The 24,243-nt window shown below is 38.7% G+C and overlaps 1 protein-coding gene across 5 annotated transcripts in view; it reads right to left on the bottom strand.

Moving 5' to 3' along the window:
- Positions 1-24,243, bottom strand: part of TMEM131L (transmembrane 131 like) — an 80,201-nt gene that overhangs the window by 17,745 nt on the left and 38,213 nt on the right. For 3 of the 5 annotated variants that reach the window (XM_082051708.1, XM_082051705.1, XM_082051707.1), the window contains exons 7-22: positions 22,291-22,401; positions 17,577-17,654; positions 15,666-15,819; positions 13,340-13,398; positions 12,867-12,975; positions 11,817-11,922; positions 11,016-11,169; positions 10,195-10,365; positions 9,820-9,889; positions 7,837-7,954; positions 6,957-7,098; positions 5,851-5,960; positions 4,122-4,194; positions 1,842-1,984; positions 1,084-1,226; positions 576-762 (exon numbers count right to left, since the gene is read on the bottom strand). In XM_082051708.1, coding sequence (XP_081907834.1) covers positions 576-762; positions 1,084-1,226; positions 1,842-1,984; positions 4,122-4,194; positions 5,851-5,960; positions 6,957-7,098; positions 7,837-7,954; positions 9,820-9,889; positions 10,195-10,365; positions 11,016-11,169; positions 11,817-11,922; positions 12,867-12,975; positions 13,340-13,398; positions 15,666-15,819; positions 17,577-17,654; positions 22,291-22,401 — 1,928 coding nt within the window. Of the gene's footprint in view, positions 1-575; positions 763-1,083; positions 1,227-1,841; positions 1,985-4,121; positions 4,195-5,850; positions 5,961-6,956; positions 7,099-7,836; positions 7,955-9,819; positions 9,890-10,194; positions 10,366-11,015; positions 11,170-11,816; positions 11,923-12,866; positions 12,976-13,339; positions 13,399-15,665; positions 15,820-17,576; positions 17,655-17,935; positions 17,966-22,290; positions 22,402-24,243 lie in introns of those variants that run through there. The other 2 variants (XM_082051706.1, XM_082051709.1) reach the window with 2 other exon arrangements.

Raw genomic sequence — 24,243 nt, 5'->3', positions numbered from 1 at the left:
GCCCATATCATGGTGCTATTCGACTGCCATGGGTACTGCTTGAAGGTATGACTTGCCTTTCCAATCAGTAGAGGTGATACTCGCTGTATATGAAACCACAGCTAGTGTAATACAGTAATATTAACTATACTTACATTTCAGTCATGACTAACTCAACAGGATTTTTAAAAGAAATAAGTTTTAGACTTTGTGTAATGTTAGGATAATATGACTGGATTGTGGCCAGGTTACTTGAAACAAGCTAGAGAATAAACATCAAACTAAAAGAAAGCCAGTGGAGAGAATTTCTTATTCTTTTATTGTGACGACTCTTTTGTTTTAATATATTAGTTCATAATGCATTGATAAAAGCCTGTATACTGCTTCTGAAAAATAAAGGAGTCTTATAAAGAAAAACTACTATATTATCAATTTGTTAGTACTATCCTTACTGAGAAGGAGAAATGCTTATGAAATTTATATTCAAAGCTCACCAAATTCTGTGTGGGGGTGTACTACTGGAGGGTCTGTTACTGAAATTTATTATTTCAAATTTCCACTTAAGTTAATTTGTCAGCAAATTTGTCAGTGCTTACACAATGCTGATCTCTCGTGACGAGTTCTGAGCCAGGAAAAATTCCTGACAGTCTAACACTTCAAATCCATATCCTTGGCAACTGTATCCATTGATTTTCATTGATGAAATCGTTATAGGAAGAGGCCCAATGTTCTCCACTTTGAAGTTCTTCGTAATGGATAGAATTTGCTTGCTGTCTTTCAGTTCTTAAAGAAAAAAAAAAATCATAGTGTTTAAAAATTACGTTCTCATGTTTATAAAGAAACTGCGATTTTTACTTTTAATCTAATAAAAATTCAGAAGTGACCAACATTTTAAGACAGACTGTTTTGCAGTAGTGTATTTCTAGATTTGTAACTATCCTCAGTCACCATTTTGAGAAAACAGAATCTACACTTCTCATGACCAAGCTCTTCAGCTTTTTCTATTTCAACATTCTCTTTACTTAACATTACTGTAGCATATCAGTATCACTATGGAGTAGCACAGCCAGCTACAAAATCAGAGACCTGTTTCTTCTTACTCACGTCGTCTGCAGTCCATTAGTGTAGCTTCTGGCACCTTGAATCGAAGAGATCCTCCTGCACCAGGCAGTCTTCCCCCTACTTTGAGCAATTCTTTGGCTCCAAAGCCTTCTACACTGACCACATCCAGAACAGTCAAGTTGTTTCTGCCATAATATAAAAATCAAGCAGTCAGCCACTACAACAAATGAAGTTTGAAAAATCATGGCTTTGCTATCTAGGTGCCAATCCAAGACAAGTGTTTCAGTAACAGAACCAGTGGCCACACCTGGATACATTTCTCCTAAATAAAGATAGTATCACTCTGGAACCAGTCACCAGTGAAGGACAAGCTCTGTGGTCACTGCCACTGGATAACAACAGTGCCACCTACTAAAAACGGTTGCTTCTTCCATAAACTCTCTTTTCCTCTAGAGATAACCAACATGTGGCTGCACATTAGACTCAATGGATACTCAAATACTATCATTATGGAATTAAGCTGAAAACAGCAAAGCCACCCAATGTGTTGCTTCCTTAACTCAAAAATTGCCTTAGTACATTCACATGCATTTTACAAAACCACTGATCACACACCGAGAAAAAAAAAAGGTTCTATCTTTTAGTGACTGAGCCATAAGGCACAAATACTTTTAAAGCAATTTTTATTAAACTGGAGGTGTTCTGACTTTCGAATTTTGGCCATTTGTCTTTGCTCCAGGATTTGGCAAATTCATTTTTACATTGAGTTGGTCGATTCTCACAACTGAAACCTGGCTTACCTGATTAAAATAAGGGAAGCTACTCTTTTGTAGTCAGTTGGCGTAAAAATTACACCAACTTTTCTGGTTTCCAGTGGCTGCAAACTTAACCAAAGCAGCTCAGAACTGCATTTCTTATTGATGAGATCCTCTTGATGTGGATTCTGTTAAACAAAAACGCACTTCTTAGTCACAGAAAACATATGTGTTTCAAGTTCTGAATAAAGAAAGCACCACATCTTTACTTAGCACCACGTAAGATATTTTTGGCAAGGTGCAATAACCGCTAACTAACTTGTTATACAAAAGCCTTTCAATTTGACAACATAGCACATCATAAAATGTTTATTTGAGCAAGAGTTCATATTACTGCATTTATTATTATGAGGAATGTATTACTTCATTTTTTAAAAAAGCTTTTATTTGCTCAGATGGAAGATAAATTACATAGTGTCTTTCATATTCAAGAAATCCTGAAAGGCTTCATAACACAAGGAGATCTGACAGTATACCGACTGCATGGGGAAATGTGACAACCATTACACCCTCAGCATAAGACTTGCTACTTGATTTAAGTGAGAAAGGGACTGTTGGCAATTATGTTGATCATTGAGTCACTAGAAGCAAGCCAAAGTGAACTCCCCATCATATTAATTGAAGATCACATCTACCAGAAGTTCACTAAGTCTGGAAATAATGTAAATTTTTCTAATTGTTTTTCCAATACTGCTGTTTATTCTATTTCCCGTTCAAAAAATAGCCCTAAAACTTTCTAAAGTCTAAAAACAGTTCCAGAATACTAGAACTGGGGTCTCCTCTTAGAAAGGGGAGATCAGACACCTATAGCAGTCATAACAACCATAAATGTTACAAAACCAGCTCTTGGCTTGGATGCTTTTCAATTCATGGCTGTTATACTAATGGCTTTCCCAATCTCTTCCAGTCCAAAATGCTTTTATTCTTAGTCTATTATACAAAAAAATAACATTAAAAAAGGTTTCAGAACCTGCATTTAATCTTTAATCAATATTTATTAAAAGCAAACCATGTACTGCATTTGCAAACTTCACCCTGTCACTCTCTACAAAAACACACGTGCACGTAGATATGGGTCTAACAATTCATTACACATGTATATAAAGTGACTAGGGAAATGATGACAAATTCAAAAATGTAAATATTAACAACTGGTGATTTGGTTAACAAGCCAAGACCCATCTCATACGTGCTGAATACCTATCTAACCATACATGTTCCCCCTAGCTCTTCAAGTGTTTAACGAAAAACAGATATTACACATACTGATGTTAACATCTACCACTATTTTTCCATTTGGTCTAAAGAATGGTGTATGGGACTGTGCAAATTCATTCCTACCCACGTACTAGTGGAACTACCCTCTCTTTTTCAGCATGTGCCTACAGAGTAGGACTTATGAACTGCTGTCTCCTCTCTTTTACAACAACTCTTACAATCATTGCCAGAAAGGAAAGGTCAGCTTTGATTAGTGTAGCAAACAGTCTTTTCTTTTTATAAGGTACTAATCTTTCATTAAGGTCTTAAAGCATATATGCAGAAATATGTATCTACAAAGGACATTAAAGATGTGGCTACAGCATGCGCAAAGAGGAAGGAAAATATGTCAATCCTCAGCTTTGGCACAAATTGAAGCCTAAGAAGAAATTCTCTGGGTACCCTGGACAGTATTCTGGTCATCAGAACAAGCCAACATCCCCGATACAGCATCTTCTCTATTTCTGTCATCCATGACAAAACACATCTCAGCACTGGTGTGACACAGTCAAGTGTTACCACACTCAACTTAAAAATGAGGCATTGGGAACCCAAGAGCACCATGACATTCCAACCTGAACCTGGGGGTTGCAACGAGACTGAGGTGAAGCGTAGAAATTCAGCCTTCACCTCCCTTGAACTATCGGACAGTATTTCCCCCTACTGAAAAAATGACCACCCAACTCCTAGTATTACCAACTCAAAAGCCTGACACTTCATGGTCAACCTGGGGATAAATCTAAGTCCCGGCACGGCACGCGAACTGTGGCCTCTTCAAAACGCATGCACAGGCATGCAGGCATGCACATACTCCCATCCTATAGTTGTTTTCAAAACAGACTCAACTCTGAAAAAAAAGTTAACTGCAAAGATACCAGCCTTACAGACAATCAAGAAAACACCACTAAATCGCTTTGAATAGGACTTGGGAACAACTCAGGTGTAGTGTAGCTAGAAGAGGCTTTTTCTAGCATGTCAGACCACTTTCATCAGAATTCGCCATCTTACCCTGTGAGAACATTCATCCATGAGCCTGAATTCAGTGGTTGTGAAATTAATAGCTCGTACGTTTATGCCGAACCTACAAAAACAAAACAAAACAAAAAATTAAGTACTTCAAACCTAGTCTGTCAATTACTTATTTACTTATTCTAAGTCTACATTGACTTATTTTCACACGCTGGTATTTATTCTTAAGTGAAGAATATTTTTACAATTGCATTTTGGCAGATGTGAAATACAAAGAATGTAGCTCTGCATTTCAACAGAATACAATACAACAGAATACACTACAAATCAATTTTATGTGGATTCCACACATTTGGAAAACAAACAAATGGTTGGGCATATTAGATCTCTCAGCATACAATATTGCAAAATACCACAATCAAGAAATACAATTTCTAAGCCACAGAAACACAAATGCCCCAAAGCTGCTTCTGTCCACATAACTGTTAAGAAATAATCATTATCAAGTCTCATTAATTTACTCAAATATCCCTCTTTCTGCCCATGATTTGTTTGGGACAAATTCCTATTTTCTTTCACATACTTTTCAAATTGAATTCACTTACAGCAGTTGATTATTTGCCTGAGAGTAATTAAAAGCATTTGACATCAAGGTATTAAAAATATACATAAGAAAACCAACAGGTAAAATTTAGATTATAGAGGACTAACGGACCTCCAGCCACCGAACTGGAAATTCACTAGTCGTAACTTTCTATGATATGAGCTTAAAAAGAACCAGTTAGTGGCTGTGATTTCTGGTAAACCTAGAAGATCTACAGAAATGAAAGAAACCACTAGAAAGAGTCTACGTGGAAATTATATTTAGTGTGGAAACAGATTTAGTTATTAATGTGAAAAAATATATATACAAACGTATATATTTATATGCACATACACATATGTGTGTAAAGAAATGAGGTTAAGGAAGCAATTACACAGGGATTTAGACCCCAAATAAGCAAGTTACACATGTGAGTAGTCTCACTGGTTCCAACCAATAGTCCTACCAACTACACAGCTTTTCTAATTTGAGTGACAGCCAGGGCCCGTTCTGGTGAGCTTCAGTGCACCTCACCATGCCCCTTCATGCTGTTCATCTAACTCATATCTAGATTTCTCATTAGAGCTTCTCAGTTCTAAAACAAAGTTCAAAACAATGTAGAAATGCTTCCTCAGCTGGCCCTAAACATTTGTGGTGGGGTTCCTGGCTCTGGAACTGAATTTTTCTTCCTGCCTCCTGTTTCCTCTCCTTCAACCAGGGTTTTTACCTAAGAAAAAGCTAAGGAGGAAACTTGTTCTGGTAGGAAGGTTCAATTACTTTCCTCCTCACTGATGAGACTCCAGACTCTGTAGGCTTCCCAAGCAGTCTTGCAGGGAGATGCACATGCTCAATTCTGCAAGTTGCTCCCCTCACCTGGGCAACTTGCACAAGCTTGCCCTAAGCCTCAGATCTTAGAAGACAAACAGTTTTAGTTTACCTCTGGCTGACATAAGCTTGCTGAAAACAGGCTCAATTTGGTTTTATCAATGACCATGTAAATTACAAAGTCATGTGTCATATAGGGAGCTGCTCTGAACACAGTATCTTCCAAAATGGGTCAGACTATTGTCCCCACTTAAGTTATGCTTTGAAAAATTAAAACAAACAATGAGGAACAATCATAAGGCATGGTGAATACAACTTTTAAAAGGGAAAGCAGTATCCTGAGATAGTTATACTCATTACCATTTGTTGAGCAGACTCAGTGAAGCTTGGGGGTCAGGGTAGTAAGAAAGAGGCAGAAGCTGCAACGTAACTGGGAAGGATGAAGGGTTTCTTAGTACGAAATATTTTACCTAAACAGTTTGGAGGGGAAAAGAAGAAGTTAAAAACTACACACTTGAGAACTGGAAGGTAAAATAATTCAGTACTGGCAATATGAACTGCATTTTCAAGGGACTTCAACGTGGCTTCTGTCTCAATGCAGTATAATCTTATGTGCACAAAACTGCATGGAACAGCAGGACATGTTACCACAATACCATAATTTGCCAAAACAGCTGAGATTGCAGGAAGAATTGCATGTGCAAACATACAGAACTCTCCCACCCCCCAAATGAGCCTTTCATTCAGATGTTGATTTACGCAGGCAGACATAAACAAAGCTCTTCAGAGAAGAAGGTGAAGCTAGTGAGGTGCCACCCTTTCTTACAGAAGTCTGAGTGCGAGCAGGTTATACACATTACTATAGTCAAATGGCACAAATGGAATATTTAGGTAATTCACAATATGTGCATATGAAAATTATCTCCGTATGACTGGTTCTGGCCCAGACTAGGTTAGTAGTGATGAAAATCTGACAAACGAGAAAGACACAACTGTCAGTGTGGCTGGAAGACACGTTGCTCTGCTGATCTCTCCATTGTTGTAACTCACACAAATGTCTTACGCACTTCTGCTACAGAAGGCAGTGGCTTGAGGATGGCCATCCCATAACCACATGCATCGTTAATGGCAGTACCTCCTATCCATAGTCCCTTGTTCAATTATTTTACCACAAGCATGTAACATATGCAATGATGCAAAGAACGCTTTAACAACCACCAATTGTCAGTTAAGACCTACACTGCTTTACTCCTTTCCTTGCATTAAAACATTACAACTAGGTAGCTAGAGAACTTATGAAAGAGACAAAAGGACTGAAACCGGGTGTCTTAAATTAGACTTCAAAATACTGATCTATGAGCAGTACGAAAACACTAAGCATCACCAAATATCAGCCGCGGACTTCGTTATTTAAACAAGCTAAACATATATCAACTCAGAAAAAGTGTAACAACCACCATCCTCACCATGCTACTTTTAAGTGCTGTGGCACTGAAGTTGAGCATAAGGCCAGGCTCTGCAGTCAATCGTGGCAAGAAAAAGGCAAAGGACTCCTCTTCAGGCTTCTTCTGGTGAATAAAGCGAGCTGATCCTAAAATACTTCGCCTGCTTTATTGGCAAAACCAGAACGCATTGTTAATTTTGTTTTCTTTTTTCTTTCAAACAGTGAACAAAAAAATTTATGATTCTCCAGGACTACATCAACTAATTTTTCATTGAAAATGTTCCTCAGAAAAAAAAGCTGTAATCTAGTGGTAGAAAATCAGTGTAACTTATGTGCACTCCTTTAGTCTCTGCCACCTGCAACACAACTCTGGTTTTCACAGCTTTAAGTCCTCATTCAGGAAAGGAGCTGATATCACTGATGCAGCATCTCTACAAGAATTGCTCAGTCACAGTGACTGCTTCCTTCCCAACATCCCCAGTATGCACTATCCATTAGGTCGGGAACTACAAACCTTAAAACCTGTTCAAAGACCCTGATCCTGAAAAGACTGCTACACAATCTGTTGATGAAAGACTCATGCAAATCCATCCATGATCTGGTGAAACATGCTCTGACTGCTTTCACACCAGGCAGCTGTGGTGGGGTTATAATAGTCAGAACATTATTTACATTCTGAAGCTTGGGCATCTGAACTGTATATTTATTATTGGCAGTGCCTTGAAATGGGAGCTGGGGGTGCCTGGGGTGCTCTGAAACTCCAGGTACTTCAAGACAATTAACTTAAGTGCAGAAAGGTAAAAAAATGTTTGTTCTAATTAGAAACACTTCAGAAGAGAAATATTCTTTCTTACAACAGTGTATTGGCTTGAATTAAGAGCTGCAACAGATTCTGTACAGACCTGCAGGCTTCACCACGTCTTATTTTTTGCCATCTTTCGTAAAGTTCAGTTGCAAGCTCAGAATCCACATCCCAGGCAGAACGGTCCAGGGAGAGACTCTTCTGCCAAAGCAGATTTGCTAAAACGATAACAGATTTTTCATATTTTACAGAGATAACTTTTACTTCTTCCATCAATCTACTTTTGTACACAAGTAACCAGTATCTGCAACAGGTTTTGACACAAAAATAAAAAAAGACAACCCACTTTTTCCCTTCAAAGCAAGCATATGTGAGGGTATACATATTATTGTCCATATCTAATTTGCTTCAAAAAATACATCTGCAAACCCTCAGTAATTCTACATGCAAACAAGAGTATGGGTATTGCACAGGCTTTGGATACCCCAGTAAGCCCTATTACTGTTGCTATTTCTGATGGATGCCACTGAAAAGTCATTATGTTATCAGTAGCCTTTACACAGAACTCTCCACTGATGCCAATAAAGTATCAAGACCATATTCTATTCTGCACATAGTGGTACAAAATTATAATATCACAGCACAGCAGGGAGCAAAACAAATTCCACAGTTCACCAGAAATGGTGTTTTCGTTTTAGCTTCTCTTTTTGAGGTGCTGATACTTTCCGCAAATTCTTCTCAAGATAAAATTGTAAAGCTTTGTATCAGTCTAAATTAATGCCTTTTATAAAGTTTGGCTCATTGGTTCAAGCATTTTCAAATATCAGAAAGGACTTAGGAAAGCAAATTTCTTTTGGAAGAAAAAAAATTACTTATTTTGAAAGTACAATCCTTAGTATTTAAAGTAATCAATTGATGATGACTGGAATAATCCAGCTACAAGTTCTTTAGGTCAGTATTTTCAGGCTTCTGCACTAGACTTTTCTATTTAACAAGTACTAGTATCCTGTTTAGAAGGTAGAACACGCTATGTGTAGTACTAAAATGAAAAGAAAGTAAGCAATGAGAACTAGATGTATCAGCAACATTCCTTTTTTATACATCAAAAAAAGCCCCAAAAGCCAAACACTTGCTTCTAAGATATGTACCTAAGTGTGCATATGTATCAGTAATTCTTCAAGCCATGTGATTCCATGTCACCTCAATTCTCTTTTTTACTGACTACTACTGCCTTCTCTTATCCTCACATAAAAACACATTTTAGGAAAGCATCATCTTGAAAACATATTCAGGAGAGGACTCAAACATTTACAGCCTACGGTACTCAGCTGCCTACTGAAATTCCTTACTAAGCAGAGATTAAAAAAAACACCACTATTGTGAATCAGCTTTCATCAGACTTGACATTCTTCAGGCAGTATCATGGCTATGTAATACCTAACACTTCATTTTAGCCATAGACTTAAAACAGCTCCCAGCACTAACATATCTGGAGATAAATTCCTCACTTCCAAAACGTATGAGACCCTTCTTTCTGTTTTACATGATGCACCATTAATGATGCTGTTTTATAAGCCTGATAAATGGTGTTTTGCAGGTATCTATGAAACTATTGCTGTGAGCAACAGCTATAGAGAAGGCCTTCAAATTTAACCCTGATTAATGGCAGGATATTGGTCAACATTTATTTTTCATTTTTCATCAAAGACCTCCCACATCTGGACCCAGATTATGCACATTTTCTAATCACTTTGAGCTAGTTGACAGCTTTATCACTCTACTTCAACAGCTCTTGAGAACGTGCATATGAAGCAAGCAAGGAGCAGTTATAGGAGAGTCTTAAATTCAAAAAAACGTTGCAAGACAGAACAATAGCTTAGGATGTGCTATGGCATTAGAGGTCTGAAAAAACTGCACAGTGTACTCGGTACAGGTTACTCAAAGCCATTTATATAATCCCAGAAAAGTGGATGTTTTTAAAAGACATAAAACTAAGTACCTGTATGAACAATCTCAATATTCTCATTACAAATCCTGCTACATAAAATGAATTTTCTACAATAAACTATGGTCAGATGCCTACCTGAATCAGACTTTCCCAAGTAACACTGAATATCACAGTGGGCAATGGCTTCAAAATGAAGATCTCCCTGCTGGAAAAACAAAACAAAAACTACAGCTGACCATATGATCAAAGAACAGGACAAATTCCAGTTTCTCAGTGCATAATTTGGACGTGACAAAGAAGAGAATTAAGGTTGCCTAGAGAACTGCAATTCCGTCACTGTTTAACTCTGGGGGCTTAACTTCTCAAGCTTACAGAATGGTTTCAGAGAGTGGTCTGGTACTGAGTTTTTCTTCCAGGACTAAGGGACACATTTCTGGCCTAAGAAGGGGCCTGCTATAGTTTGGTTTGCAGTGCATAATAATAATAATTCAACACAACTGAACATGATACCTTGGACACAGTTGAATATATCTGCAGAGGTATTTCAAACATTACTCCCACATTTGTGGCCAAACAAATACTAGAAAGCACATTTGTTACAGTGTCTTTCACACTGAGCTTCAAAGAAAGTACATTCCAGCAACCTGGAGGTAGAGTCAGAGGTTCGGCAAAGTTCAGAATCTAAAAAGAATCAAACAACAACTAAATTAAAATTGGTACAGTATTTTTGTTGCAAGTGGTATCCTGAAGAATGCAAACTTTCTCTTTTTTCATGTTTTTGCTATTATTACACACACATATGTGCCCATAATTGATCCATACACTGCATATATGTAAATCTCCTATCTAAATATACGAAGAGTCAATTACATGCCTGCATCATGTGCTTATTCATAAACCAGACTTCTCTGGTTTGAATCAAGCAATTGCACGAGTAAATTATTGACTTTGCCTTCTAAACTTCAAAGCTCATCTATGTACTAAAGACTTCCATTACAGCGTATGAAGAAATGCTGAATCCTATAGAGCTCACACATGCAACAATTCTGAGAACAGAGCAATGGTCTATAATTTGATGCATCTGTAACTGCAACTCACATGAAAGAACGGTTGCTAATAACACAAGGACAAGCTGGACAGTAAATAAGGCCTTATCGAGAGAGCAAGCTTTTCAGGATCTAACAGCTAGCGTTGTACATATACCTTTATTTTTAACTGATTACAAACAGCTTTGAGATGACAGAGTCCTTCAAAGAATCTATTTTGTATGTCAAAGGACCATATCCTAAAACGAAGGATGAAACATTGTATAAAGCAGAAATAAAGCTTACCTTTAAAACGTTCTGCGTTTCTCTGGCTATGAAGACTTCGTTCAGTTCAATACTGAAGTCAAAATTGTTTGTAAACCATATGGACCAAAATCCTGAAGTATTATGATGTGGTTCTATATGAAACAATGCTGCAGAAGGATCTATGTCAAAATACCTGTAAGTAAATACAGAAGAAAAATAAATACACCTGCAATTGTCCTTGAGCACACATACGCGGTCCACACAAATGAAGATCATGGCAATATTCTTGCATAATGAGGCTTCGATCAGGTTTTAGGAAGAAAGAACAAAATTATTTCCTTTGGAATACTTAAATCTAGTAACAGAATAAAAATTGACAAGAACCATGTAAGAGAGGTAGGCAGGTAATCATGTTACCCTCCAGCTATGCTGTAGTCCAACACTGCCTACTGCTTTGTAATTCGGTAATTTGGATGCAAGTGCCAAAGAAGACTGAAGAAAAGGCTACACATTTTTTCTATAACTATCTTGCTTCTGCACTGGATTAACAAGTACAGTGGAAATTTTATCACAGACTCTAAGCAACATTTATCTGATAGGAGCTGCTAAGCCGTATCTTTTTTACTGGCTCCTGATATTCTTCCTAGACAAAATATGGAACTATTGCTTGAAGCACGACAGGTGTGTTTTGGCAAACGACACAGCAACTATAGGAAGAAGCCTCTTCATTGTCCTTGGAATTGTTCAGTGACAAAGCTAAACTCATCTCTTAAAGTAGGGTAAATAATATTATTCTTATAATATTAGTGAATGTTAAACAAAAATCCACTGCGAACCTACCCTTCCATCACAGGACAGGAAAGACAGGCTTTTAGTGTTGTAATGTCTTCCAGCAGATTATTCTTCCTGTTGTCAGCATGCAGACTTTCACTGTCACAGGATGCAGCTGGGCAGAGAACAGGCAGACAGGATAATACATCAGCCAGAACAAAAGCCCACCCACAATGATTTTCATGTGAGGACTTGGAAGAACGCTACAAAGGGGAACACTTGATGGGTCCGATTCTCACACAGGTGAGCAAAGCATCTAATTGCTTATGTCCTACTTTCCAGAAGTTCCAAGCCTTGCTTTAAGAAGTATTTATGTATGCTACACACTTTCAAATATACATGCAGAACGAGGCTGCAAAGAGCAACTATGTGTCACTGGCACAGCATTCTTACTTATCAGTGCACACTGCCTCCTTTAACAAATGAAAAACTGGTCTGAAAAAAAAAAAACAAACACTTAACATATAGTCCCTGCTTCCTTCTTATCTGCCTTTTTCTGCTAGGAAAAACAAGTCCCAATGTCATAACGAAACCAGCGTGTTTCATAAATGTTTAAAGTCTATGCACTGCAGTCTAGTGGTCAGAATAGGAAAGAAGCTGGAGTCAGGAATGCCTAAAAGTTAGTCTCTGCTCTTCCACAAACACACCTGGTCTCAGGCAAGCCTCTTCAATGATACTGCCAAGAGATGTCATAGAAAATGCCCACCCAAGCACAATAGCCTTTTAGAAAATATATTGGAAACAGAAAAATAACCACAAATTATAAAAGTATGTTGAAAAAGCATACTCAATAATTATGCTTATTGTAAAATCAGCTAACATTTTAGCAAATGTTTTCTTCCCCTTTTTGAAATATGCATAGCTTAGAGCCTTCGCTGGCATATGAAAAAGCATATATACACAAAAACCATTGAAGCAATTAGCAGAAAAAAACATCTTCCTTCTCAAAAAAGTCCAGATAAGTTCATTTTGAGATCTTTCAAAGCCTCCATCTGCTGAAAAAACTACCCTTTTATAATCAAATCCTGTTTCATCATAATATCTATATGCATCCTGTACCTTTACAAGAAATAGAAGCAACTTTTGTAAAGTTAGTAGATGACGAAGACAGCAGTACTGGCTCAAACTCCACAGGTGATGTGTCTTTTTGTGACAACTGCCGTATTTCCTGCATGAAGACAAGATACAATGATCCTTGTAGCAGTACTACCATTATTATTGTAGCTCCTGTATTAGTGCATCTTCTTGTCAGATTTGCAAGCCAATATTTGTCACTTTCTCATATCATCTAAATCAATTAATGGATTTTTATTCAAGTTAACAGCTCTTACAACTTTAAAAAAATCCATCACTGAACTAAAACTCATCATCTAAAAGATCTATTAGACGTTTGGGCACATTTTAAAAATATAGAAGCAAGACATTTGCCACCAGCAAAATCAATCTGCTATTAGAGAGTAAGCAAGTAGGCTAATTAATTCCCCAATTAAATCCAATGCCCTGAAGCATGGCTTCGTGAAGCCCAGGATTACCTGTATATGCACAAGGCTGTTCCCAGAATGTAAAACGTACACATCTACTGAGGAATCACCTGTCCAAAAGAATGAACACAGAGGTTAGTTCACAGAGGATGGAAGCTGTCATATGACAAGCATTCCCCATTTAAATTTAAAAAAAATCTTTGTGTGACCGCTACCCCTGTATAAAGGAAGAACTATTCACATCTTGAGCTGGCAATTATTTTATAACGGAGTAGGCTCTTGGATCATTTCATAAAGGAGTAGAAATCCACTCAAGATTTTTGGCCACAAACATGAAAGAAAGCATCAACAAGGAGATAATGAAAGAAGATTCCCAAGTCCAAAATGGAACACAACTCCTCTCTTTCTTACAGGCAGGGAGACAAGAGGCACAGCTGGAGGAAAGGAGGATGGCTAACACAGACACAGTTTTCTAAGTCTAGGGACCAAACCATCAATAGCATGAGAGAGTCCAGTAAAAACTGCCCTGCATATGCAAGATGCTGGCTTGTCTGCTTCGAACAGCAGGCATTCTCAGGAGACAACATGAAGCTAGATTCAGTGCTCAACAACTTTTGGGCTTAAAACAGGAATGGTCTGATCACCTGGTGATGTAGTAACCTACTGACTGGTGCAACAGGAGATGGATGTAACAGCTTTCACCAGCCAGTACAGTGGCACGGCTATATTAGGTCACTGGCAAAGCTACCTTCCCATCCACAGGACACTACGAAGATGTAGAGGACCAAAAGAAGAGCAGCAGGACAGAACAAGACATGACTGTGATGTCAGGGTGGTCATCACACTTCCATGAAGGACAAAGACCTGAGCTCTTGCCCTTGCTTATACTTCAATTATATCAGTACATGCAGGCCAGCATTAAAGGACATTCTCCCAATTCAACAAGCACAATTTCTAATAATGAGTGTGCTTTGCTCAGCTGCTTGAAAGCAAGACTACAGGTACCACTTCCAAAAGAGGATTCAGCCCATTGATTCTGAGTAAGATCCTCCATATACAGCTGTGAGATTCAAAGCACATACTCCTCTCCAAGCCTTCCAGCTGGCTGGTTTCCCCGTGCAGAACCTTGTCTACCTGCTGCCCTGCTCTAGATGCTAACACATGCCCTGTACGCAGACTAGCACAGCACCCTGTTCCCTTTTGTCAGGCCTTTCCTTCCCTCAGGACCACATCTCTCTCATTTAATTACGAAAATGGAAGGCAAGCAAGCAAGCCTTGCTGTTTGATATGGTGAAGCCACCACTAGTACTGATGGAACTTCGCATCAACAACAAGTCCAAAGGGCTAACCCAGTGAGGATTTATAATTGCATTACGTTTAATAGAAAAAAGCCTTAAAAGCATACTTGTAGTACCTTAACCCATCAAAAGGGCTAACGGCAATCACCCTTGACATGACAGATGTGAATAATTCTCTACCAGCATCAGAATAAATGTAGATCCAGAACTTAACATAACAAACCACCGGCACCTCACCAGCAGGGAAACTGGGTTTACAAGTGGGTATTTCCACTTCAGCTCTGTGTAAATAGGCACCACAGAACAGACACGGGGGGAACAGCACACATTGTTGTGTGATTCGATCTTGAACTGAACTTCTCAATAGACAAAGAGATCACGAGATCTTTTTTACTAGTGTGCTAAAAATTATTTTAATCTGGATTCTTAAGCAGTTCCTTTTTCTTCAACCAGAAAGTAAAAATGGCAGAAATGTCTTTAAAAAAAAAAAAAAAAAAAACCTATCCAAACAGACTGCAAAGCTCTACAAATAATTTAAAATCTCCAGGATTTAGAGGATTTATTCACCCAATAAATGTAGCATAAAGAAACTGCAAGGAGTTGACTGTTTCGCTTGTGGAATTCTGGCTTACAAAAAAAAAAGATGCACACATCTGTATTATCTCATTACTCTACTTGCCACAATGACCACTATGTCCACTGCTGAACAAACCACTCTGCTTCACAGTCTTATTACGGTTAATGTAATTAATGGGAAATCAGAATTACAGCCGTAGAAATGGAAGCGCCTTCACGTCTTTCCATAATATTTAAGCAGATGCATCAGCATGTGAGACTGAAACGGATGTAGTTCACAACCTTACAACTGTTACCTTTATGCAGAGGACTGAGCTTACACTAACTCTGCCCTAAACAAAATGGCTGACAAGGCTGACAAGCTGTGTTTAACTAAAATTATTTGTTTTCTTTTACTGGCAGAATTTAGATGTCATTGAATTTGATTTAGTTTAGCACATCACATTACAACATATGTATAAAAGCAAATTCTAATACAACTAACAGTCATATTTAGGACTTACCTGAGGTCTTTGTTTTTTCCATTGTTACATAAACTACAAAAAGATTCTCCAGTAAGTATTGTCTGTGCTCCACAAAATCTTGTCGGGCATTTTCCATTCTGACCGTTAAGCTCATTTCTAGCAGCATTGGGTCACCGGACATAAAACAGCAACTCTGGAGCGAGACAAGGGGATATGGTGTGTGTGTGTGGTGGTAGAGGGAACGGAAAACTTCATTTCAGTAAAGTATCTTGAGAAGTTAACCAAAGGTATTATCTAACAGACAAGGTCTCCAGCACCAAAGTGCTGGCAAAAAAGGAGCAATTAGGACCTCTCCTAAAATCTCAGCCAAAACCAAAGACAGTGCAAGTACAGACAGCACAGCAAAAACAAAGACAAAAAAAAAACTTTAAAGGACACTGAGCCTTGAAAGAATGCAAATTTACAAACTGTCTTAGTCAGTCTCACCTCAGGGACTGCAAAACAGTTTCCTTTGTTAAATCCTCTGCCTTCAATAAAATGTGCCATAAACAGACTGATGCATGTGTCTTAATGGTAGGAAGACAGTTCATGTTCACTGGTCTGTTTATAGTTATTTTTTCCAAATCCTGTGTTTTTTGTCTCCATGTCTCACTGAAGTAATTTTAAAAAAACAAACATACATGTACAATTCTTAATAGAAAAAACTGTTGTCTGGCCAGAATACTTCAAGATAAATACAAATAGAATCTTACTTGCTTTTCTAAGCAGTGGCTGCTGTTAAGACAGCTGAGTCTCAGCAACAAAGACACAGACACCATTTTGCAAAAAGCTAAACCAAACAAGGCAAAACAAAACTAGACAATCAACAGTGAGTAATATAAATTTGTCCTGTATCTCACCACAAAGGTCACTAAACTCAAGCTCCGATGCCCTACCAAGAGGACTAATTTGCTCAGGGGCAGGAGGAGGAAACCTCCACCCCTGACACAAGAAGCGCTCTCGTGAAGTGCTACAAGGAGGTCCAGGGAGTGGGATGCCAGTTCACCACTCACACAGCATCAAAGAGACCCTCAGCACTTGAAATGGCTGCCAGGAGCAGGAGAGGAGGCCACTGTGGAGACAGGAGCGCAGGCATGGTGTGCCTGTGGGAAGCTCAGGCCTAAGAGCAGGCAGCTGCACTAGGTGCAGTGTCCAACGCTCAGGTGCGCCTCCAGCTCAGCCTTCTTCACCAGTGCAATGCAAGAATCCAACACGCAAGTAAAGCAGCACAGGATCGCTGTGATGTGTAATGTACAGAAAAAAGAGCTATGGAGTCTGAGCCATGTCACACTTGATGAGAGAAATGTGCCATAGACCACAACACAAGCCTATATATCTGATCCAACAAAACACCCCATGGAGTACCATCACTGTGAACCAAGCACAAGGACATTTGAGGAGAGAGAAGAAGAAACTGGATGGCACTGCCCAGAAGGAGGACTTACTGCCTTGAACATTCACAGCTTTTGTGTCAACAAGCTCACCCCTCCTCTGCTCTGCCCAATACCAAGGCCACCTTCTCAGCCTCTCACTTCATTGATCTCATGTCAGTGTGAACCAGAAACTTATGGAAATCACAGGAATCTAATCACTTTTGTACTCCATATAAGTAATGCCACACCTAGATACAAAAACATTTAGCCTGCTGGGTTGGTTTTGGATTTTTTAGCGGGGCTGGGTGTCTTTTTGCATCTCCCCCTCTCCTAAAGGTGACAGCGTTATGTGTGGGACATTTAATTTATACCACAGAGTACAGTTCTATAGAAGAATAGCTAAAAGCACAATTCCCCTTTAAACCAAGACATTGGAAATTGCATTGTTGCTAAACTTCTAGTCCTCTGGAAAGCACCCCTCTGAACTTGGATTAAAATAAGAAGACTTAAATAGATTAAAAACTATAATAAAACATACCTTGGCTTGCTGATATGCATTGTTAGGTAAACTGCATTCAAGGTGAACACGTAAGAGACTGGCATTCATAGTTTCTGCCTGTAATAAAGAAAAGTGAAGAAAATATCAAGCACGTTGCTTCAAAAGACTTTATCATATAAATTCGATTCACACACCACAATTGATAAAGGTAACAGGACTGTTTCCACATATGCGTGACACAGTAACATTAGGAATTTTTTAAAAATAAATACAATTACTCTGTACTGTAAGCCAGCAATCAATCTACAATTCTCAGAAACTACATCAACATCTACTTACTTATCCAACTATTATTATACATGATGATTAAATATTTATACAGCATCAACATGACCAACCTTATAAACTTTCATATGTCAATAAACTGTACGAACAGAGGTTTTTTGTATAACGAAAAGCTTCTTTCCTTGTTTTCTATGTATTTTCTTTGCTGATTGGATACTGAAATACAGTTGCTAGGCCAAGAAGATAATGCTTCTTGGATACGGTCTGATACGTAGGCTTCATGCCAAAATGGACAGACAGAAAATACTTTTTTCTCATTTTCATTGATTGGAAAGAAAAAAGAAAAGAAAAAAAATACACTGATTGTGCCAGCTTGTAAAGCACTCATAAATCTAACAGGGCAATAGCACTGACAAAGCCAAGCATGGTTCATGAAAGCTATCTGGAAATCTGGACAGCCAAATTACTTGCACAAAATGCTCAGACAGTATATTTTTATTCTAAATCAAAAAAAAACAAAAAACAAAAAACAAAAAACAAACAAACAAACAAACAAAACAAAACATAATGGCAGTTCTGTCACTCTATCAATGCCTTAACTACAGCAAAATTACCTGGTGACTTTGAGAGTGATGTGGACACCTTCCACCCCCCTGTTTCTCTTGTGATACTGAACTAAATATCTGAGTGGGGTATGACTTCAGGTTCAAGTTTCTGAAGATGTCAATCCAACTAACTTTAAAGAATTTCAATAATTTGATACTGAAAAGCAAAACTATTAAATTTCTGAAGTATGCAACACCCTATTTCGTACCTCCCTGTGACAGGCAGAAGGGGGCAGAGTGCATCTGAGCAGAGACCAGATTTACCACACACGTGGCATTTCACTGGGTCCAGTTTCATAAAAGCACAGCCAAGAGGAAGCCAACACATATTCTGTATTCCCGATTTGAGCGGATTTCATACCAAAATGACTGGGACTTCACACAAGAGGGCGATGTAACCTCTGCAAAGGTGGCTAGCAGCAACCCAAACCCTGAATGGTTATTGAGAGAACACTATGGCTTTTGTGGTTCTAAATAAGAAGTTTTTAACCCTTATTCAATGTCACTGTAGTTTAAATCAGTTTAAGAACCCTCACCACCCATATTAAAAAAAAAAAATCCATTAAATCATATTTTTTCAACATTTCTTTTTAACCTATTTTCTTGACATGGCATAGGTCTGCATGGGAAACTGCTGTCACCTTAAAACTGAAGCTGCTAATATAACATGCACAGAGGGGAAAAATATCATTGGAGTACATTTGATGTTGATCTGGTTTTATAGGAATTTTTAATTGCTCTCTCTGTAAAGCTATTTTCGGAACAGGAAAGGGGTTTTTATTTATCTAAGGCAGACAATAGATGCATAACTGTCATGCCTACTATCTTACAACACTGGTAGGGTGGCTGTGTTAACCATAAAGAGAAGATAAAGCATCTGAGAAGAAAACACTGTCAGAAGCAGAGCTTCCAAGCAGACAAACACAGGACCATGTCCACATCCCCTAGCAGCCCAAGCACTCGTTTACACCGTAAATATCACTGTCCATTAAAACAAGCAGAGAACTGAGTTATGCAGCATGTGTTTGTACCAGAGACAAACTCAAAGGGAGAGGCACAGCACAAGGGGAAAAGTCAGAAAGAGCGCTGCAGAGCAGTACAACCATGGCCACTTCATCACCTTGTGCCCCTATTTTGTATTAGGTACACACCCATACACCTAGCACGTACACAAACACACTCAGCATCTGCAAATCCTATATGAACTGAATACAGAAGTCTGATAGAAGCCACACGAATGAAATTCTTACCAGTTCTGCTAAGATCTTACATTTAAACAGAGGTTCCTTTCAAAAAATATCCTAAAAACCTGAACCCTTCGATCTTCAAGAAGCCCCTCTCTGCTAGCGAAGGCATGGGATTCTCAGTGGAGGACAGTACAATAGGCAATTACTTTGGAAATAATCCATCAAAACAGAGCATCAAGAGAAGAGCTGGCACAGGCCAGCTACACAGCCACCAAGCAGCCACAGACCCAATGTCACTTTTACGGTAAGAATTCCTTATTCTGCCTTAGGTACCCTGTCAATCAGACACGGCTCTACACAAGATTTTCACAGAGATACCACTGCATCATTATCAGGACTGTAGAGTTCAAAACACATTGAACAATCCTTCCCTTCTTCCTGCAGGCTGATACTTCAAAGTTTCTGTCCTGGGCAGTCCCTGGCCCTAAAAAGCTGTTTCGACTCTGAATGTTGTTAATAAGCTGCCCCTGTAATAATGATTCAGCAGAGCTTCATCAGTTTTTTGCAGGCAGTTATCAGGATGGCACACCAAGAAAACCCTACTGTCCTACTAGCTTCCTGCTGCACACCCAAGCACCGCACTTGCACACTCTGGCTTCTCTGATCCTCTGTCCACTGGCACAAAACACAGCTAAAGGAGTCTTGGGTTCCTGCCAGTACTTGCAGTGTTTCCCATGTTGTTGGTTCATAAACTCTGAACTCCTCTGCAAAGTCAGCCAAGCGATGCCTGTGTCTCCTACGATAAGACATCATGCCCTGCAGGTCTCTCCTCCACTGGCACTTCCAGTGCACTTGCACAGGACTTTGAATACAACGAGGCAGTGATGTGGCTGCCCTGGTAGGGCTGGACAAATACTGAACAATGCCAAAAAACAGGCAACTGGAGCAAAGACTACATCCAGAAGCTGGATAAACAAAGATGACCTATATGGGCTCCACCATCTGTTAAGGCTTAGTGGCAACTAGCCACTGCTGAATGGCCACGTGGACATACTATGAATCCACAGTGTTGGACACAGCTCTTCTTTCCTCCTGATGGAGTGAGCCAGCCCAGAAATCCTGGGATCCAGGACCACAGCCAGAGTACACCGATCCTGAACACTTTAAAAGCTGAAACTTTGAAAACAGTAACAGAAAGAGGGTGAAATTCAACAGTAGAAAAGGCAACTTTGTCTTTTCTCACTAATCATTTGAGTTTCTGCTAAAAAAAAAAAAAATGGGGGAATGATGGAGAAAAGAGAAATGTCTGCATACCTTTGCCTATTAAAGGATAAAAACAACCCACAAAAATCAATGGAAGTTCATTTTCCACAAAAAATGGAAACACAAACCTGTCACAGGTTTTATTTCCAATGGAAATACTACTGTGGAGGTAAAATTTTAACCTATAGTTCCCAGGGATGTATCGTATTTCTAACACCAATACTTCTTAGAGGCAAAATTTAATCCATATCCCTATGTACAATTCTGGTCATTCACTTCCAGTACCTGACAACAACCCATTGAGCTAGATGTGAAGTTGCAGAAAAACGTCATAAGCAGCATCCAGAAACCCCTTCTCAGTTCTACCCTTAGCACCCCAAATTACAAAACCTGAAGATTTTTGGTTCCTTCCTAATAGTCTGTCTGTGTACACCCACAAGCAAGCACACCTGTGTAATTAGAGAAAGAGACTGGTACAGAAGAAAGGAAAAGAAAGAAACTGTGCATTAGCCTCAGGTAGAGGTAAGATTGACCTAACAGACTTAAAGATACAGTCTGAGCTGAGAATTCTCAGGTAGAACAGAAGACGACATCATGAAGGCAATCAATGCAGCTTGCATTCAGATAAAAGATTAAGTTCTGTTATGTGCTAAGATATTCTAAATATGCTTTTGATAAAACTCAATCTGTGTACAATACAAAGGGAAATGTGAAAGATCAGTTTTTCCATTTATTCACTTGAAAGTATCCATATGGCCTGGAAGGCTACAAAGACACCTGCAACTGCAACGAAGCGACAGAAATCACTAGAGCTTTTTTCAACTGAAATAGTTATGCCTTGTGAATCCACCTTGCTGTATTTCCCACAGCTCCCTGCTTTAGTCAAGCTGAGGTTGGCAAAGCTGATACCTTCAGCAGTGATACGGGCAGGAGGGGACACTCCCAGCTCCCATTCTCACCCACGCAGCACACCCAGCACTTTTTAACTGCAGAAAACGACTGGCACAGCCCCACTGTGAACCAGCACGGGGAACGAGTCTCAAGTAAAAAATAGAATATACCAAAACAGCCCCCCTCCCAGTGCTACAGTACAAAGCTTATTTTATTTAGGACAGATCAATTCTCCACTTCAGAGCAGGGCCTCACAGATAGTTTTGTTGGCACAACTGAGAGGACAGCACACCACAGGAGCAGAAAAAAGAACCAGTGGGAATAGTTTAAACGCCAAAGACTGTCTCATAAAACCAGAACACCAGCTCATCACAGTAGCCCCGTATCTTAGGACCTCTCTCCTGCAATCACTGGTACTTGGACTTTTTGTTAACATTTCTTGCATCCCACCAAACTGAGGACAAAAGCCTTTTATGTCTAAGAAGATTTACGTTTCGCCTCCATTTGAAATGTATACTGTACCAGTGTGTGTGACACCTGGATGTTCTGAATGTGTGGAAGCACTAAGTGGGTATTTTCTAGCTGCACTCCAGGTTCTTCTGGAGAAGACGTCAGAGTTCCCGTTCCAAACAACTGTTGTTTAAAAAAAAAAAAAAATCATTACATCAACAACTAGTATTTCAGTTATCACAGCAACCTACAAAACTATTTTGCTAGTAATAACAAACTTCTCAAGAAATAGATTGGTTTCTCACATTAGATTCTTTTAAAAGACAATTCATATATAGGAAGTTCCCATGTGGAAAGTAACTATACACATCAAAGGCACTTCAGCATCTTCACTCATTAGGGGACTATTACAAAAACAAAGCAAAGCAATCACCACCAGAGCACCGGGCTATCTCAAAAAGACAGTATCTAACTCTCTTACTATTCTTCAGGCAATTACAATACACCTATCATCATTTGGCAGTGCAGTAGTTTCTGGAAAAACTGTGTTACTAGTGCAATTGCATATTTAATGCAATGACTTTGCCTTAAAAATTCAATAAAATTATTTTTGATCATTTGTGGGGTTTTCTTAAGTCTGCAGTTTTCAGAGCACTATAAGATTTGCAGGTTGAATGTTTTCACTGCATTCATATTCTGCTCGACCAAGATTACTTTATGACAATGAGATGCAAAATAACGGGGGAGAAAAGTCTCTAGAGGTTAAGGAAAACGCTTTGGGGTTTTTCACTTGTATGCAAAGATATTTTTTTAGTAGAATTTTTAAAGTAGTTTTTAATTAAGAGGATAATGCAATGCGAATCATCTATCTACTGAACTATCTATCTACAAATAGAGAATATCAGATCAAAGGGAATATGCTATTTTTTTTTAATTGAGGCATTTACAAAGTACATTCTACTACAATAGTAGTGCTTCTCCATTTGGGTGAATCTTCTGTACAAACTCTTGCTAGAAACATCAAACATATTTCAGGGCTTGTGGGCTCTCAGGAGCACTGTGACTGTGCATCAGGCACTCAAGTTACACCTGATTTTGAAACTCTTAAAGCTAATGTAAGCTGAAATCATGGGCAGCTACTTCCTCTGTTTCAGGTGGCTGGTGAAACCGCCCATGAAAACCAGTTTATTACTAATTTTAGCAGCAGTCTAACAGAAGACAAACCAATTTTTTTGTGACACTGACAACTGCCTCTCCACAACCTGTTGACAGAAGGCCCTGGCTGAGCTGAGCAGGCAATAAATCAAGGAGTCAGGAGGGAGTGAGAGAAGAGATACAAAGAAGAAAAGATCAGTCACTCCATAATGCACTCTTCCACCATCTTCAATGAGAAGTTTCTGCCAAATTTGGCACCGCCTCTAATAAATACTAGATAAATGCAACATTTGTACTAAAAACCATGTATTTGAATTGAAGTTACCTGTACTTACATTTATGGAGCTTTGTTTTCCGGCACAATTTCAAAGTATGGGAATAGCTAGATGATTGATTAAAGCTGGCATTGTTTTTAAATCACTGAATTTAGGTTTTTCTTTAGGAAATTAATAAAATAAAGGCATCTGGAGAATACAATGTCGCTTATAAAAATAATCATTAAAAAAAACCCTTAAGACTTGTCTGAATTCACTAGTTAATCAGACAACAGACAGCTTTAATGAACAACCATCATTTTGACTTCCATGTTTAAAAGCCTAAACCTCTCACCCTGTGTTACATCCCCAATGTGTTTACATAAAATCCTGCAGAGTAGCTGAAAACCACCTCAAATATTTCCTAAATAGGTTTTAGAAACCAACTAGTAGTGACAGGACCATGAACCTTTAAGCACATATACACAATTACACTTAATTTTACTATGCAAGTAGTCCCACTAACAGTAGTATTTTTAACCATATACGAGGAATTATGAGACGGGCAAGATCTGGTAAAAGGGATGAACTGTAAACACCTGATTTGTATCAGAAA

Source organism: Streptopelia decaocto (genome assembly GCF_964273445.1).
Source record: "Streptopelia decaocto genome assembly, chromosome: 4".
Taxonomy (NCBI): Eukaryota; Metazoa; Chordata; class Aves; order Columbiformes; family Columbidae; genus Streptopelia; species Streptopelia decaocto.
Note: the sequence above shows the minus strand (reverse complement) of the source record. Positions and strands in the feature narration are given on the sequence as shown.